Source organism: Apteryx rowi, unplaced genomic scaffold (genome assembly GCF_003343035.1).
Source record: "Apteryx rowi isolate R43461 unplaced genomic scaffold, aptRow1 scaffold_15, whole genome shotgun sequence".
NCBI classification, from domain to species: domain Eukaryota; kingdom Metazoa; phylum Chordata; class Aves; order Apterygiformes; family Apterygidae; genus Apteryx; species Apteryx rowi.
The window spans coordinates 2,229,113-2,249,611 of record NW_020447752.1 but is presented as its reverse complement, the minus strand read 5'-3'; the positions used below and the strand labels follow the sequence as shown (position 1 = coordinate 2,249,611).

At 38.4% G+C, this 20,499-nt stretch overlaps 1 protein-coding gene across 1 annotated transcript in view; it reads right to left on the bottom strand.

Moving 5' to 3' along the window:
* AACS (acetoacetyl-CoA synthetase) overlaps nt 1–20,499 on the bottom strand; it is a 56,806-nt gene that overhangs the window by 16,730 nt on the left and 19,577 nt on the right. Inside the window, exons 7-10 of the mRNA XM_026058870.1 lie at nt 12,176–12,273; nt 7,477–7,591; nt 6,813–6,894; nt 3,736–3,883 (exon numbers count right to left, since the gene is read on the bottom strand). Coding sequence (XP_025914655.1) covers nt 3,736–3,883; nt 6,813–6,894; nt 7,477–7,591; nt 12,176–12,273 — 443 coding nt within the window. The remainder of the gene's footprint in view (nt 1–3,735; nt 3,884–6,812; nt 6,895–7,476; nt 7,592–12,175; nt 12,274–20,499) is intronic.

Here is a 20,499-nt window from a genome sequence, read left to right as displayed (position 1 = left end):
GCATGAAACAAATTATGTTGAAAGAAAATAGATTACAGATAAACATTTGAAATGAAAAAGAAAAGCCATAAAACTGCCGCATGCTTTGGGAGAAAAGAAAAAATATTAAATAAAAATAAAGGAGTAAATTGATTTTTTCTTTGCAATTCAAAGGAACCAGGTCTGAATTTACCTGCTACTGTTTGAACACACTAAGCTGTTGCAATGCTGCCATCTAGCTACATGCTACTATCTATATTTTGAAGTTTTAGATTCAGGATTTAAAAACACTATGACTAATTTAATTTCTAGTGTTGCCAAAAGAATTGCATATGTTTAACATAATTATTCTACATATAAAAGTAAGCACATTGCCTCTGCAGGAGAATCTTAAAGAGCCACACAAAATAGTGAGGCTGTATTTCAAAAGCCAGATTCAATTAAAATAAATATTGGCTTTCTTTTTCTCCATTTAGTTATCATTATTCCACAATTCAAGAACAAAAGGAAACTTTTAACAATGAATTTTGGTAGAGTCTATGAACTATTCCCCCAAAACTCTGCTAACATCTCCATCTGCAAAGTATTGTGGTAGAAGGCATAGCCATTCTAAAAAGCTTAGAGCCTAAGATGCTCTCTCAACTTTATTTATAGGACTCGTATGACCCTCAGAATAAATCCTAAGCATTTAGCATTTCATGGCACAGACCTGCCAGGCGGTAAAAGAACTTCTTTGCCTGCTTCTCTTTGTTGAGCTTAACGTATGGCCGATACAGTGCTGAGCACATGGAGCATCGAAATTAACAACCATTAGGTGCTGCTGCCCCTCAGCCGCTCTGTCAACACAGAGCGGATCAGTGGCAAGTGCTTATGTAGCTCAGAGACAGCAGTAACTCATGGCTGCTGGTCCTGGTCTTGAACCATCTGGGCTCTCTGCACAGCATCCAGAAAGTCTGGGATGAAAAATCCTCATTAGAGGATGAGGCTAGGGTGGCAAGCCTGGAGAGGGGGGGAGAGGTGCTGGGGGCAAGCAGTTGTAGACTTCAGAGCTGTCCCACAACGTTCGAAGCGGCAACTGAAGCTGATTTTCAGCAGAGCAGAAAACTTCATGGTTAGGAGCCACAAAGCTGCCAGGATGGGGAAAAAGGATGTTGCATGAGAGCAGGGAAGTCAGGTTGCACTGGAGAAAAATTCAGGCCTGAGGAGCTAAAAGAGGAAGGGATCTGTAGTGTGAACTCTGTGAGGGCAGAAATACCATAGCCTGACAGAATACTAGGGCATATTCAAACTCAGTAATTTGCCTACAATTGTATAAGAAGCCTGTGGCAGTTACCTGTCCTTAAGAGACACAGAAGTGCACTGATTATCTCTCTTTAGACAGTTGTGAATGTGAAATAACTGCAAAGTAAATGTGAAAAGGGGCCTGTATGAATGACATAAGGGGGGCCAATGTTTTTATGACATAGGAAAAGCAACTACTTGCTAATCTTTTTAGAGAATTAAAAAGAACCCCTCAAATGTATTTCTTTAGCACAACCAACTGTTTAGTACAATAGACCATTGTTTCCAAAACCAGGAAAGTGTTACTCCCTCTGAGGCATTACTTGTTACATCTTCAATGATCTGGCTTCATTTCGTTATTTACATGTTACTTTCACTATGTGCCACAAGAGAACAGAATACGTGCAGGGAAAACAGACTAGAAACATATTGCAGAATGCAACTGAGTTGTAAATTTAAAGTAGAGTAAGCTGCGTATTAGCATCTATAAAAAGATCAGTACAACAATAAAACAACATTAAAGTGCATTGCAAACAGGCAATAATTTAATGTTTTCACTGCAAGGCCACCTCTTTTGTGTTTTTAACTATCAAAACTCAATTTCAATAAACCTGAGGCTGGAAAAATGAAACAAAGACCACAGGCCAATTCTGCTTCTGTTGAAATCAATGAGAATCCTCTTATGGTTATAATGGAACCGAAAGTAACAACCAAACCCAAGAACAACCAAATAGAGGAACCCAGTCAAGTGGGCAAAAGATGTCTAAGCACTTGTTTGCATGGGTTTTATTTGTAGGCCCTATTCCAAGTGGCACATACAGAGCAGGCAAACAAGGAAGCCCATGATGACACAATTCTGTTTTATGCCAATCAACATAGTTGTTAGCACCTCACCTTAAGAAAAAAAAAAACCCACACCCTTCAGTAAAGGAGCTAGAGAGCTGCTCAGTGGGAACACAAAACCCTCACAAATAACACATCCCATACAACAAACCACCACATTCTGCCTTCCTCCCCCAACAAGGATGAGTAGTCTGTACCTATACTCTACAGGTAGCTCTGCATGAACTGCAAAGATGACTCAGATGAAGAGTATAGACACAATTAAGGGCAAGCTTAGCAGTCATAGAGATAACAGGGAAAGAGAAAGAACTTTGCAACAGAAAAAAGTCCCATTGTCTGCTCTACATCTGTGATTTTCATCTCCCTACTGTTTATCATGCATCACTGAACAAAACACCCGCCCTTTTCTCGCTAATCCATCTCCTCAATTACTTAACCAAAGGGTCTAAAGCTAGAACAGCTTCAAAACATCTGTCAAACTTCAAAATACACTTCCTTCTTTCTTCTTCACAAACATAAGACTTGTGTCCCAAAGGGACCGTTCTGTGTGTCACATGCTGCCTGGTATGATCCCTTATTGATAATATACAAAGCAGAGTGTTTACAGGCAGTGTGGGAAATGTCTGTGGGGAAATCCTCCAGTCCTTGCCGTCAGAGGCAAGACCATACACAGTATGGGCCTAACATCAAAGTGACTCTGCCCCAAGGCTACCTAGACAACTCTAGCCAGTCTCACGAGATGCTTATCCTGACTTTCAGAGCAACTAGCTGAGGCAATGGATCCTGGATAGTAGTTGTGCAGTTTAATTTGTACAAGCTGGCACAAATGTTTTAGGCTGTACTTTCTGCCTGTCTTAAGGCAAATTAAAATATAAAAACCCTGATTTTCATGAAGGACTATGGCAGATTTAAAGTTTGAATGCTACACCCAACTGATGTCATTACCTGAACTTAACAAGTTGCCTAGAACAACTTTCTTTTAGAACATGAATAGCAAATGGTGAGCATGTGAGCACAGTTGAATTTGACTGCAACTTTCTTTGTATCTTTAGTCACAAGACACTGCCTAAAACAAAGCTTCCATACAAAGCAAAACTTACACCCAAAAGACTTAGCTAACCTTCTAACTTCTTTCCTTAAAGAATGATTGCCGAGGGTGATATGCTCTGAACTGACAACCCTGAGGAGTGAAGCTTTTTAGTCACAGAAATATTGTAGATAGAGAGTGCAAGCATTGTCATATCTCCTTTGCCAATGGGCCTCAACCCAAAAGTGTCCAAAAATCAGTTCCAAGCACCCATTCAGTTCTTTGGCTTTTCTGATACAAGTATCAGTTGTGCCAGCTCTACTAGTGCTTTTGAGACAGACATTTGCCCCCAGGAAATTGCTGAAGTTTCTGAAGGGTCTCCATAACAAGCTCTAAACCAAATTATTTTTTATCCTTATTAATCTATATTTGCTTTCAACCACTCACCTAGAAACCGAAAGTTTCATTTCAAGTTACCGAAAACCTCTCAGCAATCTATTCTTCCTTAACAATTACATTATGATATGAGATACTGCTAAAGGAAAAAAAAAAGTAACCCAGGTAGTTATAAATAAGACAGCGTAGCTCCAGGAGGAAAAACATACCCCTGCTGAATGGACCATGCATTTTGGTGCCCCTGTTGTGCCTGATGAATACATGATAAAGAGAGGATGACTAAAAGGCAGCTGCTCAAACTCCAGCTGGGGGGCCTGATCTCCTTTCCCAGTAGCAAGGAAATCTTCTAAAAAGACACTGCATAAGAGGGGGGGAAAAAAAAGGAACATTTCAGTTTTGTTTGAAAACATTATCCCACCCCATATATGAGATCACCTCCATAACTAATAGCTCTCTTGCAATAAACTATGTACTCAAACTATGTATATTAGTTTCACTCCTAGTCTCTTTCTGCTCTTCATTTGAATCACTAAATTGTTTTGTTTCCTGTTTCCGTTTGAAAATAAAACACCAGTATAACATTAAGATGTAACACAACAAAATCAGGCCTATAAATCTGCACCTATAATCAGCTGCTAGCCTTAACAGCTTGACCAGAGGGGTAGATTGTCAGTGGAGGCTTGGCTTTCGGATAGGAGCTACACAATAGACGGGCTTCTTATCCACAGGTGGCTTATGCAGCTTGCTTATAAATCAGGCCACAAATGGGGAGAAAGATTGATCGCACAAGGCTTATTAGTCAAGGTACAGTGCCATACAAACATGAATACACAACTTACAAAGCAAACTTGGATCCAGAAGACCCAAGCTGGCTGGGCAGAGAGCCAGCGTGGATGCCTCTGCACTCTGCTCCCAGAATCAGAACGACAGCAGCAAATGATACAAAAACTCTAGAATCTGTTTCATACCCAGGCAAGTCAGATCCAGAAGGGCTTACAAGCTCAGGCTCAGCATCAACTGAAGCTTGCCTGGAGCAAGCCAAGTATTTCTGTGCTGTGTGCCTGATTCCTCAAGGCCTTTTTAGCTTGGGCACAGCAGTGGAGCTGAACTGATTCTGTCCTTGCAAATACTATCCCAAAGCATGCAAGCTCTGCTGGCAGTCAGAGGAATGCAAAATGGAGATACCAGAGTGGGCTTTAAATGAGCAGAGCTCAGATACAGCAGCAGTATTAACTCTGTTAGTTTTTTCTACTGCAGAGAACATTCTAGTCTTCTCCCCACTCACCCATTACTAGATGGAAAAAATTGCCTGTACAGACATGAGGAATTTTGGAATACAGGATCATGTCCTCAAGCGCTATAGGCCAAATTCCCATGCTGTGTTGCAGACACAGCAGTTGCAGAACTGGTATGGCAAAAGCTTTTCCTGCACTACAACCARGAGAATGTTCTGACAGACTCAGGGGACAGCTAAGCTGTAACTACATCCCTTGGTACAGCTGAAAATGGTGTTGTGGTTGGTAAAGTCAATTTTAACAGAGTTGGCTCTGGAGGAACAATCTGACCCTTGATACTGGAACTCAACCATTTTCTAAAAGTTACCTAATTTACCTATTCCAGAACAGTAAATAAGCAAAACAAGTTACCTCCAAAACTGTCATTTAAATTATTCATTGCTCAGTTCTGAAGGCCACTTTCTTCTTCCCACCGCATCCTATTGAATTTATAGAAATATCCTCCCTAATAGGATATTTCACACAGAGCAGACATTTCCTTTGAGATGATCAATAAATCAAACTAAATAGCTGTTACTTACAGCTTTTATAAAAATGAAAACAAAAAATATCACCAAGGCTTACCTGCAGTATCCAGCAATCACACATGAAAAGTAGTGGCAAATAAAATACAGACTTTTTATTGAAACTAACTTGTTTTACAGAATAAAACTAAATTAGATAGTGTTATTCTACTGGATGCTCTTATTTTACATCAATTATTTTTTTCGGAGAGAGTTAAATACATGTAACAGATAATGCAAATGTACTTCAGGGAAAGGAAACAAGGAAATGGAAGCTATAAATCAGGTGCTATCAAGCTGAAATTAACATGCAAATTCATTTAAAACAGATAAAATATTAATTAATATTTCTCTCTGTAGACATATGCGTTGCTTTGTCAAAGCTAATGACCATGAGGGGGGCGAGGAATAAATAAGAGTACTATGTTTAAAACAGTTCAGTAGTTCACTCCAGAAAACTCATGCGTGTTGGCAGTACTCTTAAAAAAAGAGCACAAAGGAATGGGTAGACCATAAAACAGAACACGATGCGGGTATCTTCAAGTTAGTGGATACTGCAGCCAGCAAGTCCACACGATGCTGGAAATCACACCACACCTTGTGCAAATGCAGCCTAGTCACAGGGGTACAGTGCTGTGCCCAAATTATTGCGACAATGAAGAAGCAGGGAATCTGCCTATATCCCAACCACAGTATGTAGCAATCTTGTAATCAGTTAAAAGAAAACAAAACTCTCCGCATTGCTCTAGTGGTTCCACTGCAGATGCAGCTCTGCTGTGAAAAGTGTTTATTTAATAAAGTTTTAGTTTTAATATTAAAACAAGCATTCTCTCTACAACAGATGCTCTTCCACCTATATTTGTACCAACAGCTGCTCCACTCTAGCCAATGAAAGCCTAGAAATGACTCTTTCCTGGAAAGATGTAGCACAGCTCTTCTTGTCATCCTGATAATACCACTAAAGAGCATTCTTCTGATCAGAGCAGCTGGAGATGGCATAGGAAAAGCTAGTAACTGTTGCCCAGTCAACCTCTGCTGCATGAGAACGCCCTTTAGTTCAAGCCTGGTCACCTCGTGTATGGTGACCATGATCCCAAATTAACTGCTACACTCTCCCCAACATTATTAAAGAGGAAAGAACTATCAGAGTAACTGAGAGAAGGAAAAGAAAATGAAAACTGACTGAATTTTTCTGGACTTTGTCATCCCATGACACATTCGGTGCCTTCATGACTTTGAAGGGAACGGGAAGGATCATTTCAGACACCACCTTGTTGAGAATCATTAATTCTGACACAGGGTTTTGTAGAAACAATACACCTACAGCAAAATTTCTTCGTTATTCAGTATGAAGCTGGACCCACATCAAGAAATTCGGCTAACTTCTGGCTTTCACAAGTTCAAGAGGTCAGAAATTTCAATAAATCTCCGTCTATTCCATCCCTAGATGGGGCAGTAGCAGCTCAAAAGCTCATTTTATCCAATTACCTGTTTGGAATCCTAGAAATATCTATGGTTTCTCTTGAGGAGACATATGGAATCACCACCACTTTTTTTAAATCTGGAAGCCCTGGAAGAAAGAAGAAAGAAAGAAAACATTACTACTTTCACTTATATAAACCAAAGGTCTTTTCTGTCTGATTGGATTGTACAGTGTAATACACTGAGTAATGGAAATAATTTTAAATATTAAGAAACCCCAAAAGACTAAATTATTTCACCTAAGTAAGATAAGATTTCCTCATTATTGCCAACCTTAAAAAAAAAAGACATGCTTAAATCAGCAAGCTTTAGTTCTGTACGATCCCTTTAGTAGCTTTCAGTAGCACTTCACATCAGCTTAAAAAAAGCAAAAGTATCACTATTCCCTGTTCCCCCACTTATGCTACCCGCTGATTTATGCTGGTACAGGCACTGATATATTTAAACTAAACTAGCAAAAGACTATGTTATAATTAAGCAAGCAAAAGACTAGTTAGTTTTTACTCAAATCAGTTCTGCCATTCTAAGTGGGATCCCTACCACAGGGATACTGTAAAGGATCAAGGACAGGGACAAGCAGTCAGAGGTGGGACTTCTCAGTGACAGTACAGGCTTTGAGCACTCACAGAAGCACAGCACAGATGAGATTAGACGGCATGCAGTGAAATACCTTTTACCACACTAAGCAGTTTTTCCAAGTGGTTATGTTCTTTGCCATTGTATACAACAGCTTCAACAGAAAAGATGAGCTTAGGCTGAATTTGGGAAAACCTGTCCAGTACACCCTAGGACAAACAAGAAAAACAACTTAAAAAAATGATTTGCTAAAACAGGAAAACCTACTGGTTGCTAAATGCAAATCTTGTTTTAAGCAAGGAACAAGGATAGAAATCGCCAGGAGAATTGTTAGAATTCTTGCCTACTTGTGTCTTCTGCTCGCCCGAGATCTTCAAGGCACACCAGGTTTATAACACCCTATTTCATTACCCCCACATCTATCAACCAATAACAAAGGAAAAGTCACCACAGATCATCGCAGAACATCATTCACTGAAGGACCAAGTTTACCACGGTATCTAAGCACTTAAAAACTCATCTTGAGAATCAAATTTATAAATTAATCTAAAGAGAATAAGCAAAGGCTTACTGAAGGCCCACAAGACTCCTATCTGCATCTTCAGACAGGTGCTCCATACACCCTTGTGAACTGACCCCAATGCTGCTTCAACAGTGTACTTACAGTTTGTTAGTTTTCATGGAAAAACTGAAAAACACTTTAGACTTCTGGAAGATGCATTTATATATGGCAAGGTGGCACCTCACATGAATTCACAGCTTTGTTCTGCTAAGATTAGCAAAGGAAACTGTTCCACTGATTTTTACCAGCATGCCTAGATACTGCAAACACACACATACACACCACTAGCAAGACTGCCACGGTTCCTTTAGCACCTTTGAGGCAGCACATATTCAAATGCTAAATTTTCAGGTGTCTTCTCCAGTTAAAACTGCTTTCAGGAATTCACCACAGCTATTATTATATTTTAGAGAATTTTCTTTTGGCATTTCTTTTATTTTTCACATACACTGCATGCCACAGCTTTCCAGAAATGGATCTTTTTGTATTCAACAGCAAAAAGCAAATCCTTTCAATAAAAGCTCTCAGCACACAGTTATGTTCATCCCTCTCTAACTGCATTACTTGAAACATTAAGAACCACAAGATTACTCAATATTGTAAAACTGTCAGCTGTTTAAGAACAGGGTCTCCTAAATCATGTTGCAAAACTAGACTTCAGTCATGTGCTTGTTCTTCCCCAAACCCCATATCCTTATCTGTATCTTGGTTTATCTTCTACTTTATAGCCAAAATGAGAGTCTGATTATAGCCAAATTAAGAGACTGATGCAAAAAAAACCCCACAATCAACTAAATTCTATTAAACATCATCTTCCCGTGCTGGGCTAATCAGGGTTGCAAGAGAGCATACTCCAAAAGTATGGAGCATGAAGTTGAATTTCCAACTGCCTAAAATTTATTATCATACCCATTTCTTTGCATCCTTTTCAAAGAACTGACCACACAGTATAGATCCATGCTGAACATGGAGCATACCCCCCCCTTATCCATGCTGCCTGATGTTCAAAACTGAAGACCAAGGAGACGACTAAGGGTATCCTAACAGAAGAAAGAAAAAGGAAAAGAAGTGTGAATTGGAAACTGAGACAACTACAGTTCTCGGGGTCTTATTAATCCTGCTAACACACCCAGCTGGATTCATTAGCACTGGCAGGATCAAATCCCACAGGGCAGCTTGGTGTGGTACAAAGGGAATACAAACAGATGGAACATGTAATTGCTACACTGGAACTTTAATCCAACCAGATGGCTTAGCAAGGAATTGCTTTCATGAAAAGCTCAGGTATACCAGACATGGCTTATTCTATTTGATGAGCCTCAAATCCTGTACTAAAAATTGTGCAGGGTCCTGTGAACGGAGCTGCACTAGCTTTACTAGGCCTTACCAAGTTTCTCACGTAGTTCTAACAGCAGAGCCTCTGCTTAAACTTACATATCCAAAAGTCTCTTATGCAAGGCTGAAAAGAACCACTTTCCTACACGGATATACCTACACGGTAAGGAGGACCAGAGAAATGAAGCAAAAGCTGTCAAGGGTGGCATTCTGCGTGGGAGGGAATTCACTGGTTCTCTGACAACAGGCTTCCTGCGTGCTTGCAAAGCCTTCAGATGTATGGTATTCAGAGCCTGCAACGTGTAGGCAGTTCTGAAAAGTGCCATTTCTAAACTGCACAAAACATCTATATACAATTAGCTTTGAAATTAAATGTTGAAAACGATACACTATTTCCAAAACTTGAATGTGAAATATTCATTTAACAGTACTAGCGCAAGTGCACAAAAGGAGGAAAATCTGTTCCTTAGGGCGGAAGCCAATACCTCRGAGGACCTCTGCTGATCTCCCTCAAGATTTTAGGTTTTGAATTCATGCCAACACATGCAGGCTAACCAAAGGAGAATAAATGATATTGATGGCACYGCTGCTCCAAGGCTAAGTTTCATTAAAAAACTATCACAAAAACTAAATAAAGCTGGGCACTGAAAATAACAGCACATCAACATAGACAGAAAGCATACCTGTACTCTGTAATACAAGCAAAACGAACGGTCTTCCTCCAGAGGAGAGATCAAATCACATTGCAAAGAAAATACTCCATACTGTCATTTTCTGAGCAAGCAGAAAATATTTGCAGAACAGATTGATCATTACATGGTATAATGATTTTTTTAATCATTTTTTTTTCCAAATGATACAATCTCAAATGTAAGGAAATGGTATGCTGCTGCCCTCTAGTGCTAATCCAGGGATAACAGTCCTATACATTTAGCCATCTACCAGGATTAAACACTGAGATTGAGAACATAAACTGCCTAAAAACGTTGATATTTTCTTTGTGTTCAGCAGTATAAAAACCGTACATTCTCCAAATATTTTTATGCAAACATTTAGGTAGAAGAAATAAAGATTCAACGCTCCATTTTAAAAATTATTTGTATCTGCTACTGCTCGTGATCTGCTAAAAAGTTCCCAAAAAAATAAAGCAGAATATACTCCCAAAGCTTCCAGTGCACACTGTAATGTCTGTGTGAATATCACGACTACTTTTACCATATTTTATTCTAAACTTCTATTTTTCCAATTTTGTCTTTATTCAGAAGCTAAGCAACTATTCCAACACACACTTGTCATGCCCAATGCTACACATGCTTCAGGGTCAAGATACAAACACAAGTATGACTGCGGTGGCCTAACACAGTTCTATAAATCAAAACTCAAACCACCATAAAACTGAAAAATTTCAACTATTATATGGAGCAATCTGACAGTATTCTATTTCAACTGCACAATTCTCTAAGCAATAATTTTCTTGCCCTCCTTCACATACAAAAATCTGTTCCCACACTGAAAAGGAGTTGATTAGGTTAGTGATACTAGTCTGAAATCCCTCATCTTATTGAGGAATATAACACTTTCTAGAAAAAGGGTGACTGGGTGTTGCTTAGTTTACTCACACAAGAGGCAGATGGAAGGGACTACTTAGGCAAAGAAACTGGAGCGTGGGTGAGCAACTGGGGGAAAGAGATTTTGGAAGGGCTAAATCCCAAGAAAAGGTATGACTTAACTCTGTTGCATTATTGTTCATTTGCATGCACATGAAATATAATAAGAACTCACAAGGACTGTGGACCTGCTTGAAAATCTCCCAGAGAGCCACTTAACTAATGATACTCAAACTACTGTGCTGAAAGTCATTAGCGACACATGAAAACAAGGGTTTTCATTCAGTTTGTGGCAGTTAGGTTTGTATCTTCGTACTTGGCAAAAGATGAAGATCGCCGAAATCAGGGCTGCATTACACTGTTTCCTCTAACCATGGTGCTATTTTGACTCTTTTGACCATGCTGTTTAAAAGATAGGTCCTTACAATGAACTTTCCAAAATTAACACTCAAATATCAGCATTCTAGAGGACAAGCAGCTTTGATATGCTCACAGCAATCTAAAAAAAGCAGRTATTCCTCTTTCTTTTGGTGCTTGATTACATATCTTAATATTCTCACACATTTTTGACTATTAAAACTAGAAAGATCACTGGAAGAAAAGGAGAAGGTACATCACAAACCTCACTGTAGACCAACAGAAAAAATTATCCCCAAGGCTAAATGCCGCTCCTGCAGTTAAACTAACTTCAGTAAAATTGTAAAAAGTCATGATGTGCATGCCTGAGATCATAAATTCATTGCCACAGGAAAATAAGGAGTCTCTCACACCGACTGTGATATATTCTTACACTATTTTTACCTTACTTTTTAGGGAGGCCACTCTAAGTAGCTTGTTGTTTCCCCTCCTTATGACCTATTAGGCCACTCGTCAGCAGCTATCTCATTTGTCCTCAGCCATGACTGTGCTTTCTGGTGATCCATCCATGAGARAATATACCAAATCCCAGTTCAATGTTACAGTGAGTAAACAATCAGATGGCAGCGTATTCTTAGCTTGGCTTTGTTTTGAAATTGAGGAGTAAGATGAGATCTTCAAAGCTATCTTGGGTATCTGGATACCTGMTTTTGATTAATGGTAATTAGGCTTTCAGGTCCTTTGGCAACTCTGAATAATCTCAGCTTAAGTACTTTCCCCTGCTAGAAAAAAAAACGGCACTCGGCTCTGCCACGAGGTGGCAGTAAGAATAAAGCGAACAAAATCCATTTGCCACTCTAATTTATCACTATCGTGTTTGTCAGAAGCGTAATGATAGCTTTTCTGGAACACACAATAATAAGGCTACTCACATTAATGCCGAAATCTGGTGATGTTGAACTCCAAATAGCACCGATACTTGCAGCAGCCAGCATTGCTTCCACAGCATGAACGCTGTTTGGTAAGTAACCTATGGCAGAAATTGAATGGTTAGACGCGGAAGAAATCTAAAAAATGATCAATGCTTACAGCATAAGCAATAGCCAGTTTACACCAAAAAAAAGGAAAAATCTAGACTGAAACATCATTTAATTAACTCTAAGTTTGCCACGTCCACTCATGTCTTCATTCAAAGTCTAATCACCACAGTGATAGAAATAATTCCACTGAAAAGAGCAGTTACAGCAGATTTGATATCCACAAAATTACTCTCAATCTACAATTTTTTCTATTAATGAGACTCTCAGGATAAGAAGAGGGCACATGGAAAAGAGGGACTGGGAGAAGGAGTAATTTAGTAGATTGAACAGGCTACATAGAGACTAAGAATATAGCACCATGCAATAGCAACAGGCCGTTACTATTAAGGTGACTAAATATTTGGAAGGAAAGATTAGGACTACTTGGTAGTATTTAGAAAGGCAGGGATCTCAAAAGAAGGCAAGTTTGGCTAACTGTTGATGTCTCCTAAGGTTCTCTTATGCACTTAGATCATGTCACAAGAGATGCCTTTCTCACACACCCTTTCAATACATTTTGTACTCAGCTATTTAACTTAACTGGAGAAAGATAAACATTTCATTGCTTGCTTGGCAGAAATGACATAAATAACCTGAAGAGATCAGGTGACTTTTACCTGGCTTCATTCTTCTAATTGCGATCAACATATGTATGCTGACATATGCATGTACGGTGCATCTGAAAGCAATATTCTAGGTACAGACATCTGGAGCAGGAGGGTGGACAGGGTTTTCTTCATGTTTTTGTTTTACGCTTTAAGTATATTAAGGTTCCAAAGCAGAGATTCAATTTCACATAGCTAAACTTTGTCTGGTAGGTGCTGCCAGAATCTTAAACACAAACTAGCAAAACCAGTGTCTCAGCTGAAAAGGGAATATGGMGGGACAAGCTCTGAAACATTCCTACCTCAAATTAGCTCTTCAGCTTTATCATTAGCCTGCAGCAAGCTTTCAAGATTTAAATTCACTTTATCAAGGCAAACAGAAGAAATTAATGTCAAACATTAGATATTCAGCTGGCTCAGTTTAAGCAACTCTCTAGAAAGCCTGCTATATGAGAGAGGCTGACTCTCAATTGATCAGAATCCAACCTACAAATTAAGAACATACATCCGTAATTCACACTTAAACCACAGTAAATTAGATCAAAGATCTGTAGTTTCAGATAAGCCTTTTTAAGCAACTGAATGATGTCTAAGTACTTAAAAGAAGGCAAATGATTGGCCTAATTGCAACACTTGGACATCTAATTAGAACTCTGTTTGAAAACAGACTTAAATAGCAATAAAAATGCTTTCAAATGTCTTTTACAAATCTGTTGAGCACCTACAGATCCCAGACTTCAGTGCAAGTTGCAGGTACTCCACAGTTTCTACCAGGTAGCAAAAACTCACTAGTGCTTGGTTCTTTCCAAACTGAAAGATACTTACTGAAGTACTTTTCAGGACAGGAACTAAAACCACAGATCTTAGTATATGATTTCTATTATGTTTTAACTTTATCAAGTAATGGCACTGAGTTTGATTTTTGCCAGTTTGTCTACACAGTTTGAAAAATCCATCCTTTTCCAACTGCATAAAGAATAGTTTATCTGAATAGTAAGTCTTAATTTAGACTGAGATGTTTCTTCACCATGATTCAAAGTAAGTGAAATTCGTTTTATTAATCAGGCTTGACCGACTTCAGCTAATCTGTAAACTGCTGTGCTTTTAGGACTATCAACTTCAGTTCCTTTGAAAATAGTAAGTGACTTATACCCAACAATTTCTAGAAAAAAATCAGTTATGTGTAAAAACCTCATGGCATGTTAAGATGTAAATTGYTCACTATAGCTGCCTCCAGTCTGTGGTGTTTTGTTCAGTAAAGTTTGTAAGTACATACAGGGCAGCAAAGGCTCAATTTTTTATTTATTTTTAAGATAAATCTTCCTCCAGACCAATTATTTGAAATCTACAGAGCAGAACAGCCTGAACTGTCTTTGTGTGATGGAAGCAGTTCTTTTTTTAATTGATGCCAAACATTTCCACTTTGCATTTCTTAGATGGGGTTATCGACAGGTCAGATAGCACTGAAGACTAGAAGATGTCTCTTCAAGCCTTGAAGCAGTGTGATTACCCACCCATAGCTTAAAAGTATTAGTTCTATTATATGCAAGGTCTCCTCTTCACTGTTCCTACAAAAGCCCTCAAGGCAAGTACACAAGTCTGTTTACTGTTCTGAACCAGACAATTTTAAATCATTACTTTTATTTGTCAGTTGGCTTTGAGGTTGTGCTTGAGTTCAGAGTATCAGCCAAAACTGCCAAAAGGTATGAAACACGTAATGCAACTTACTCTGCGTTTCTACACCTTTATCTGATCATTGAAGGCAAACAGCCTGCTCGCCGGGATTTTCACATTGTTATATTCTCAAACACCACACATCATGAATAAAATAATGTGGTTTTGTTCTAGAAGATCTTCCAAACATAGCAACAGAAGAACTTGGGTTACTTGTCCCTTAACAGCTCCCAAATCCCAAAGTTACAAACTGTAGTACTTCTGTTGGTCTTCCAAATTAAAACTGGATTCTCAGAAATAAAAATGTTTTCTTCCTTTCTCACATCAGAGATTCTGCAAACCAATTATAGATATATAACTATCATATTTGTAAAACACACTGCCTTTCACTGTGCCCCTTGAGATATCTAGTGAATCCTCAAAGCATTCAGGAGTTTGGCATAGGTCATAAGTGGTCAAAACTTGGTAAACAGAAACATTGCAGACACAAAGAGGAGGAAAATCCAACTTTCCTTTAGTTGGATTCATTTCAGGGCTCACAGAACAATGACCTATGTACAGAAGCTCCATGCTACAGAAGATTAGTGGCACAGCTAATTTAATTATCCATTTGGTGTTTATTCATATATTTGACTAGAGTCTCCATGTTCCTTGATATGATATTTCAGCAAAAGATCAAAATTGGTGTGTCTCAGCACAGGTAATGTCTACAGAAGATACATCTCTGGGCAGAACCCTCCCCTTTCTTGAAGCTGGTAAGAAGGGAGGAAACTATCCTCTTTTAATAGAAAGTGAGGAAGGAGGATTTTCACTCTCTCTTTGGGTGAACTAGAAAGCAATCAAATAGAGGGATCAAAACACATAAGTTGAGAGCCAGCAGCTAGGAATTCAGAGTTTGTAGAACTAGAGGTCCTAGCAGCGTTCCTCCTGACTCATAAATACATATAAAGTTATTCCATTTGCCTTTATGGAAAATTTAACCTATGACAAAAACTCTAGGCAGGACAAGTGATATCTTACCAATACTGTATGGATCTTTTTRAAGGCACTTTACTGCTTGATCTGTTCTGGACAGTGTTTTCTATTTATTTAATCACTATTTAATCTAGTGCATGCTGAAATTTAAAACGTACACGTTCATTTATACTACAGTACTTTATCAACGGAATAGATGAAAACCATAGTCCAAAAATTTTGGGTGTAGTCATGCTGGAAACTATAGCAAATCTCATTTTCTCAAAGGGCTGAGAACACATTCCCTGAAAGCATCTAATGTCTTCATAAAGCAGCATAAACGTGTACTCAGAAATGGAGGCATCCAAACATCTCTAGCAATCTGAACGGAAAAAAAAAAAAAACAAAAACCCAACAACTTGGACCCTGCATCAAAGATTCAGTTTAAGCCTTGAAAGAATGCAAAAGGAGGAAGGAAAAGCAGGGAGCCGCAACCAAAATATCCTCTCAATGGCTCATACTATTGATCCACCCTGGCTCACAAACAGAAAGAAGGCAATTTCAAAGATCAGAGTTCCAGGTYCTCTGTTGGTTATTAGTATAGCATTTCATACTCTTGTAGGATTTTAAAATGGTCATCCTACCTAGCATTACTGCAGCCTCAGACTATTAGTAACAAGCTAATCTTCTTACAAAGCTAGCTTTAAAACCCACGTAAGCACTAGGACTAATACAGTTACTATAGATAAAACACCAGCTTTAAATAATGTAATTCATTGACGCTTTGCTGAGGGGTTTTTGTGTCAACACAGGGGGAAGATCAGTTTGTTTTTAACTGCTGACTTGTAATAGAACAAAGCTGCCTACAGGGATACAATAGGTGCAACCTATCCCGAGATTAAAAACACAGACACTCCCAGTTTTATTCTGTTCCCGCAGCAGTCACTGTTAGTCACCAAACAGATGGCCAGTGGGAGACCAAGAGTGCTTTGCCCTTGGATTTGTGCAGCTTGGATTAGCTATTGTATCTGTCTCTTCCAACTGTTCAGGCATCATTGACAGTACTGCAAGGTATCTTTAGAAGAAAAGGTGTTTCATAACACATCTGCTTCAATTATGTTTACTGTTAAATGCAATCTCCTCAGTGATGGAAATGAAAGACTAGGGAGAAATCAAGCTGAAAAAGTGCTGACGATGCTGCTTGTCCACCCACATTAACCCACCTCCGACTTAAGCATATTATTACTGTCATGACGCAACTATAACAAACCATTTAACAAACTAAAGGATATGGTAAATGCAAAGAAAAGTTAAACTAGTCTTATCTTAGAGATGGTAAAGAATGGAAATGAAATTCACAGCAAAAAAATGTTAATGGTCAACAGCTCAAGATCTTAAGTGATTTTAAGAGAAAGTTGCAATGAAGGGCACCAGGGCCTGGCAGGCTGACTAGGTGTTAGGCAACTATAATAAAATGATGAAAGTATCTCCCTTCTATTTAGAAGCTGATTTTTCAGAAGCAGTAAAATCATGCCCTAAATTACCGCATGAATAAGCCACATGAAGCCACATGAAGAATGACCCTTCCTTCTGCCATCTGCCATAAATTTGGGAACAAATTAGGTCCCAGTGGGTATTGGTAAACTTTGGGGAGTCTAATCTTTGATATCACAAGTGGGTGCATGACTCAAGCTTTTCCACCCAGCACTTAACATGTCTTCCTCCATTTCCATTTGGGATTTGGAGAACAGCCAGCAGCTTCAGCCTCCAACTGTGAAGTCACGTGTCAGCCCCTCCAAAGACTGCCAATATCATCTGGCATAGGAGAGAAACAAATGAAAGACAAGTTGCGACTCAATCTAAAATATATATAAATAATTGGATTGCTGTTAAAAATCCTATTGGATTCCTTTCATAATGGAAGCTCTCCCTAGATATGGGCTGCTGTCAAGGGCAAAGCAATCAGTCAAAGCCAGGAGTCCAGCACTCAGGGTCCAGGGGAACTACACAACAGCTCAACTGATGGAGCTGATACGGGTTCATATGACTAGAGATTACAAGTAAAAGTCTCTCACCAGCCATGGTAAGAGAGGAGAGTGCAGAAAAAAATTAGAGTGYGAGAAAATTGTCCAGAAGAACAAAAAGTACAAACTACACAGTGAAGACCCTGGATAATTTAAAAGGCTCTACCCGAGCCCAAAATTATACAGTGGTTTTAAGGACACAAAGAGATTTTGCCCCAATTCATTAGTCTCTTCTGTGTAGATAAAAGAAAGAAGCTTTGTAAGGACTCCAAGAGCAATGCATGTCTGCTTCCACAAATAAACTGTAATTCCTAATAACGGTGTGCTTAAGCTATTGAAATGTTTGAGGGGTCCAGCACCGATACCTGGTACCCCCAGGAGCTGGGCAGAAAGGTCTCTCCCATGAAAGACAGAAAACTTGCTTACAAAAYACGAGAAAGCCCAAGGAAAGAAACAACTGCAGCTTACTCAAGCCTTGAGAGCTTAACTCCATACATTTAAGAAGCTAGGATCCAAACAGAGTAGCCTGGTAAAACTAAAAAGCTAAAGGACAAATTACGTGCCTAATATCACAACTAGCTACAGTCCAAATGCACATTTCACTCACTCACAAAAAAATGTTCTTCTGGGAAATTACAGCAGGACATAGCTTACAGCCTACCATACTACTATTACTTGCTTTAGCACAGCTAGTTCCTTTTCAAAAGTCTCTGCAAGTTTTAACTTTGGCTACCTTGCATACTTCATACGAATAAAGGCATTCTGAAAAAAACATATAAAACACTTCTTGAAGTGAGGGAGTAGTCGTAAGATAACACCTAGGCTACCCCAACTTGAAAGTCATCATGTGTCACCAGAAAGATATTCTTCCTTAGATACTATAACTTYCTTAAAAGTTTTCCTGAAAAATCCAGAAAAATCTGTTCTTTAAGAAGAAATCTCATAGTAGCTGAAATCAAAATCTTGTAGCTGTATTTGCTTTGGTGCCTAGAGTTTGAAAGTGGAAGTACACCCTTTATAACTGAACATCTCCCCCTTTGTATTCATTTAAGTTGACAGGAAGAGCATAAAAGTATTTGAAAAGAACTACTATAAGGAAATTTTATGACTGTATAACATTTGCAAAAAATGACCTGTCTATAATAATTCAAATATGTTAATAGATCACAAAAGCTTTAAAAACAAAGCAGTCTGGCCACATCACATGTGTTTTTCTTTGCACTTTCAGTATATTTGTTTGTCCCTCTTTTTATTTATTTTAACAGTAACACCACTAGAAAGCCAGAGACTGCAATTATTAAACATCCGGGCTTCCCATTAGTCAATGAGCACATTTTCTCTTGTGAGAATAGGACCTTAAAGTGCACAGCTAAAATCCTACTCTTTAGGTGGAAGTAAGTACTGACAATAAGGATGAATTATCAACAGAAATTTGGAATTGTTAACATTTGCAAGCACATTTTAAAAAAATGTATAAATAAATATAAGGAGTATCTACAGTGTGCTACTTTATTCATGTGATTTTTTTAATATCACCTATGCTTTTTAATTAAAATTATATGCAAAGAGGTGAGCCACTGCCAAAACAAACAAGACTCAAGAGTCAGCCAGCCTGCAGTTATGCTAAGCAAAATACTGCCATTAACTAAAAGGAATTGTTATTAAATTATAATAGCATTATTAGTATAATTATTACTACTAGTGACTCCAACAGGTATTTGAATAGTACAGTTGCTCCTCTTCTCCAGCTACAAGGCAGATTTCTCTGACATAGTATATCTTAGAGAACTGCTTACAAAACAAACAAAATGATGGCCCCAAATTTTTTGCCTTTTCCCCAAAACAGTATTTCTAATGCTTTTGATAAGAACAGTTCTAGAAAGGCTAATCAAGACTGTAAACGGCACTTTAATTTGTACTTTAGAACACAACAAAATCTCATGTAGAAAAAATGGTTTAATCTTGATTCACAACGAATGTTCCCAATTGACAGGACTGCATCTGGTCATACTTAAACATTAATGTTCCATCTGTTACTCTAGGGAACAATATTTTCTTCTATTTTGCTATTAAAAAAGTCTCATTTAGGCTTTGTATATTGATGACTCATGCTAACAAATGGACTTTAACCTGAGAAATAGTAAAGCAGGAAAGAACAGCAGGTATCTATTCACACGAAGACACCAAAGCTACAGCTGGAGCTGCTGTTACTATCGTTTATAGCTACTGCCCCCCAACACAAAGACTTTTCCATGCAAAATTTTCAATCATACCAAAAAAATGACAACACATATCCAATAATTCGTCTTCTGAATTGCTCCACCACTTTCTCCACAATACATTGCAGCATATTATGGGATCTCAAACTGGTACATAGCCCATTTCTGTCACTTGTACATGAAATCTAATCCTTCATAACCAGCAATACAGATGCAAAGAACTGTTCTGAGAGCCCTGTTATAACATCTTTTTTATACCTATTTATATAACAATATGGTTTGGTGTAATAAAACTCTATAAGCATCAGTATACAAAACAGAACTCAATCTGTTTTGAATGTATCAGGAGAAATTTCACTATGAAAGACACATAAGAGTGCAATCAGTGTATTTCATGACAAGTCATGTTCACAGAAAGTATTAAAAGAGGGTCTACAAAAATCTGACTACAACTTGGATTGGTTTCATGATCTCCTGGCTTCCAGTTATAAGAAATAACTGGATACAGTTTACCAATGTAGTTGTGGCAACTTTTTTAGATACATACAACCCACATTTATCATTTGATGTACACATCAGAGCACAGGTAGTAAAAAACACTACACTTGTAAGTTCTAAATACTTGATCTTTATAGAATATAAATTTTCCTATTCATTACTTTGGTTTCAGACAGGCTGTTGCTCCTCAGTCAGTTGTCAGA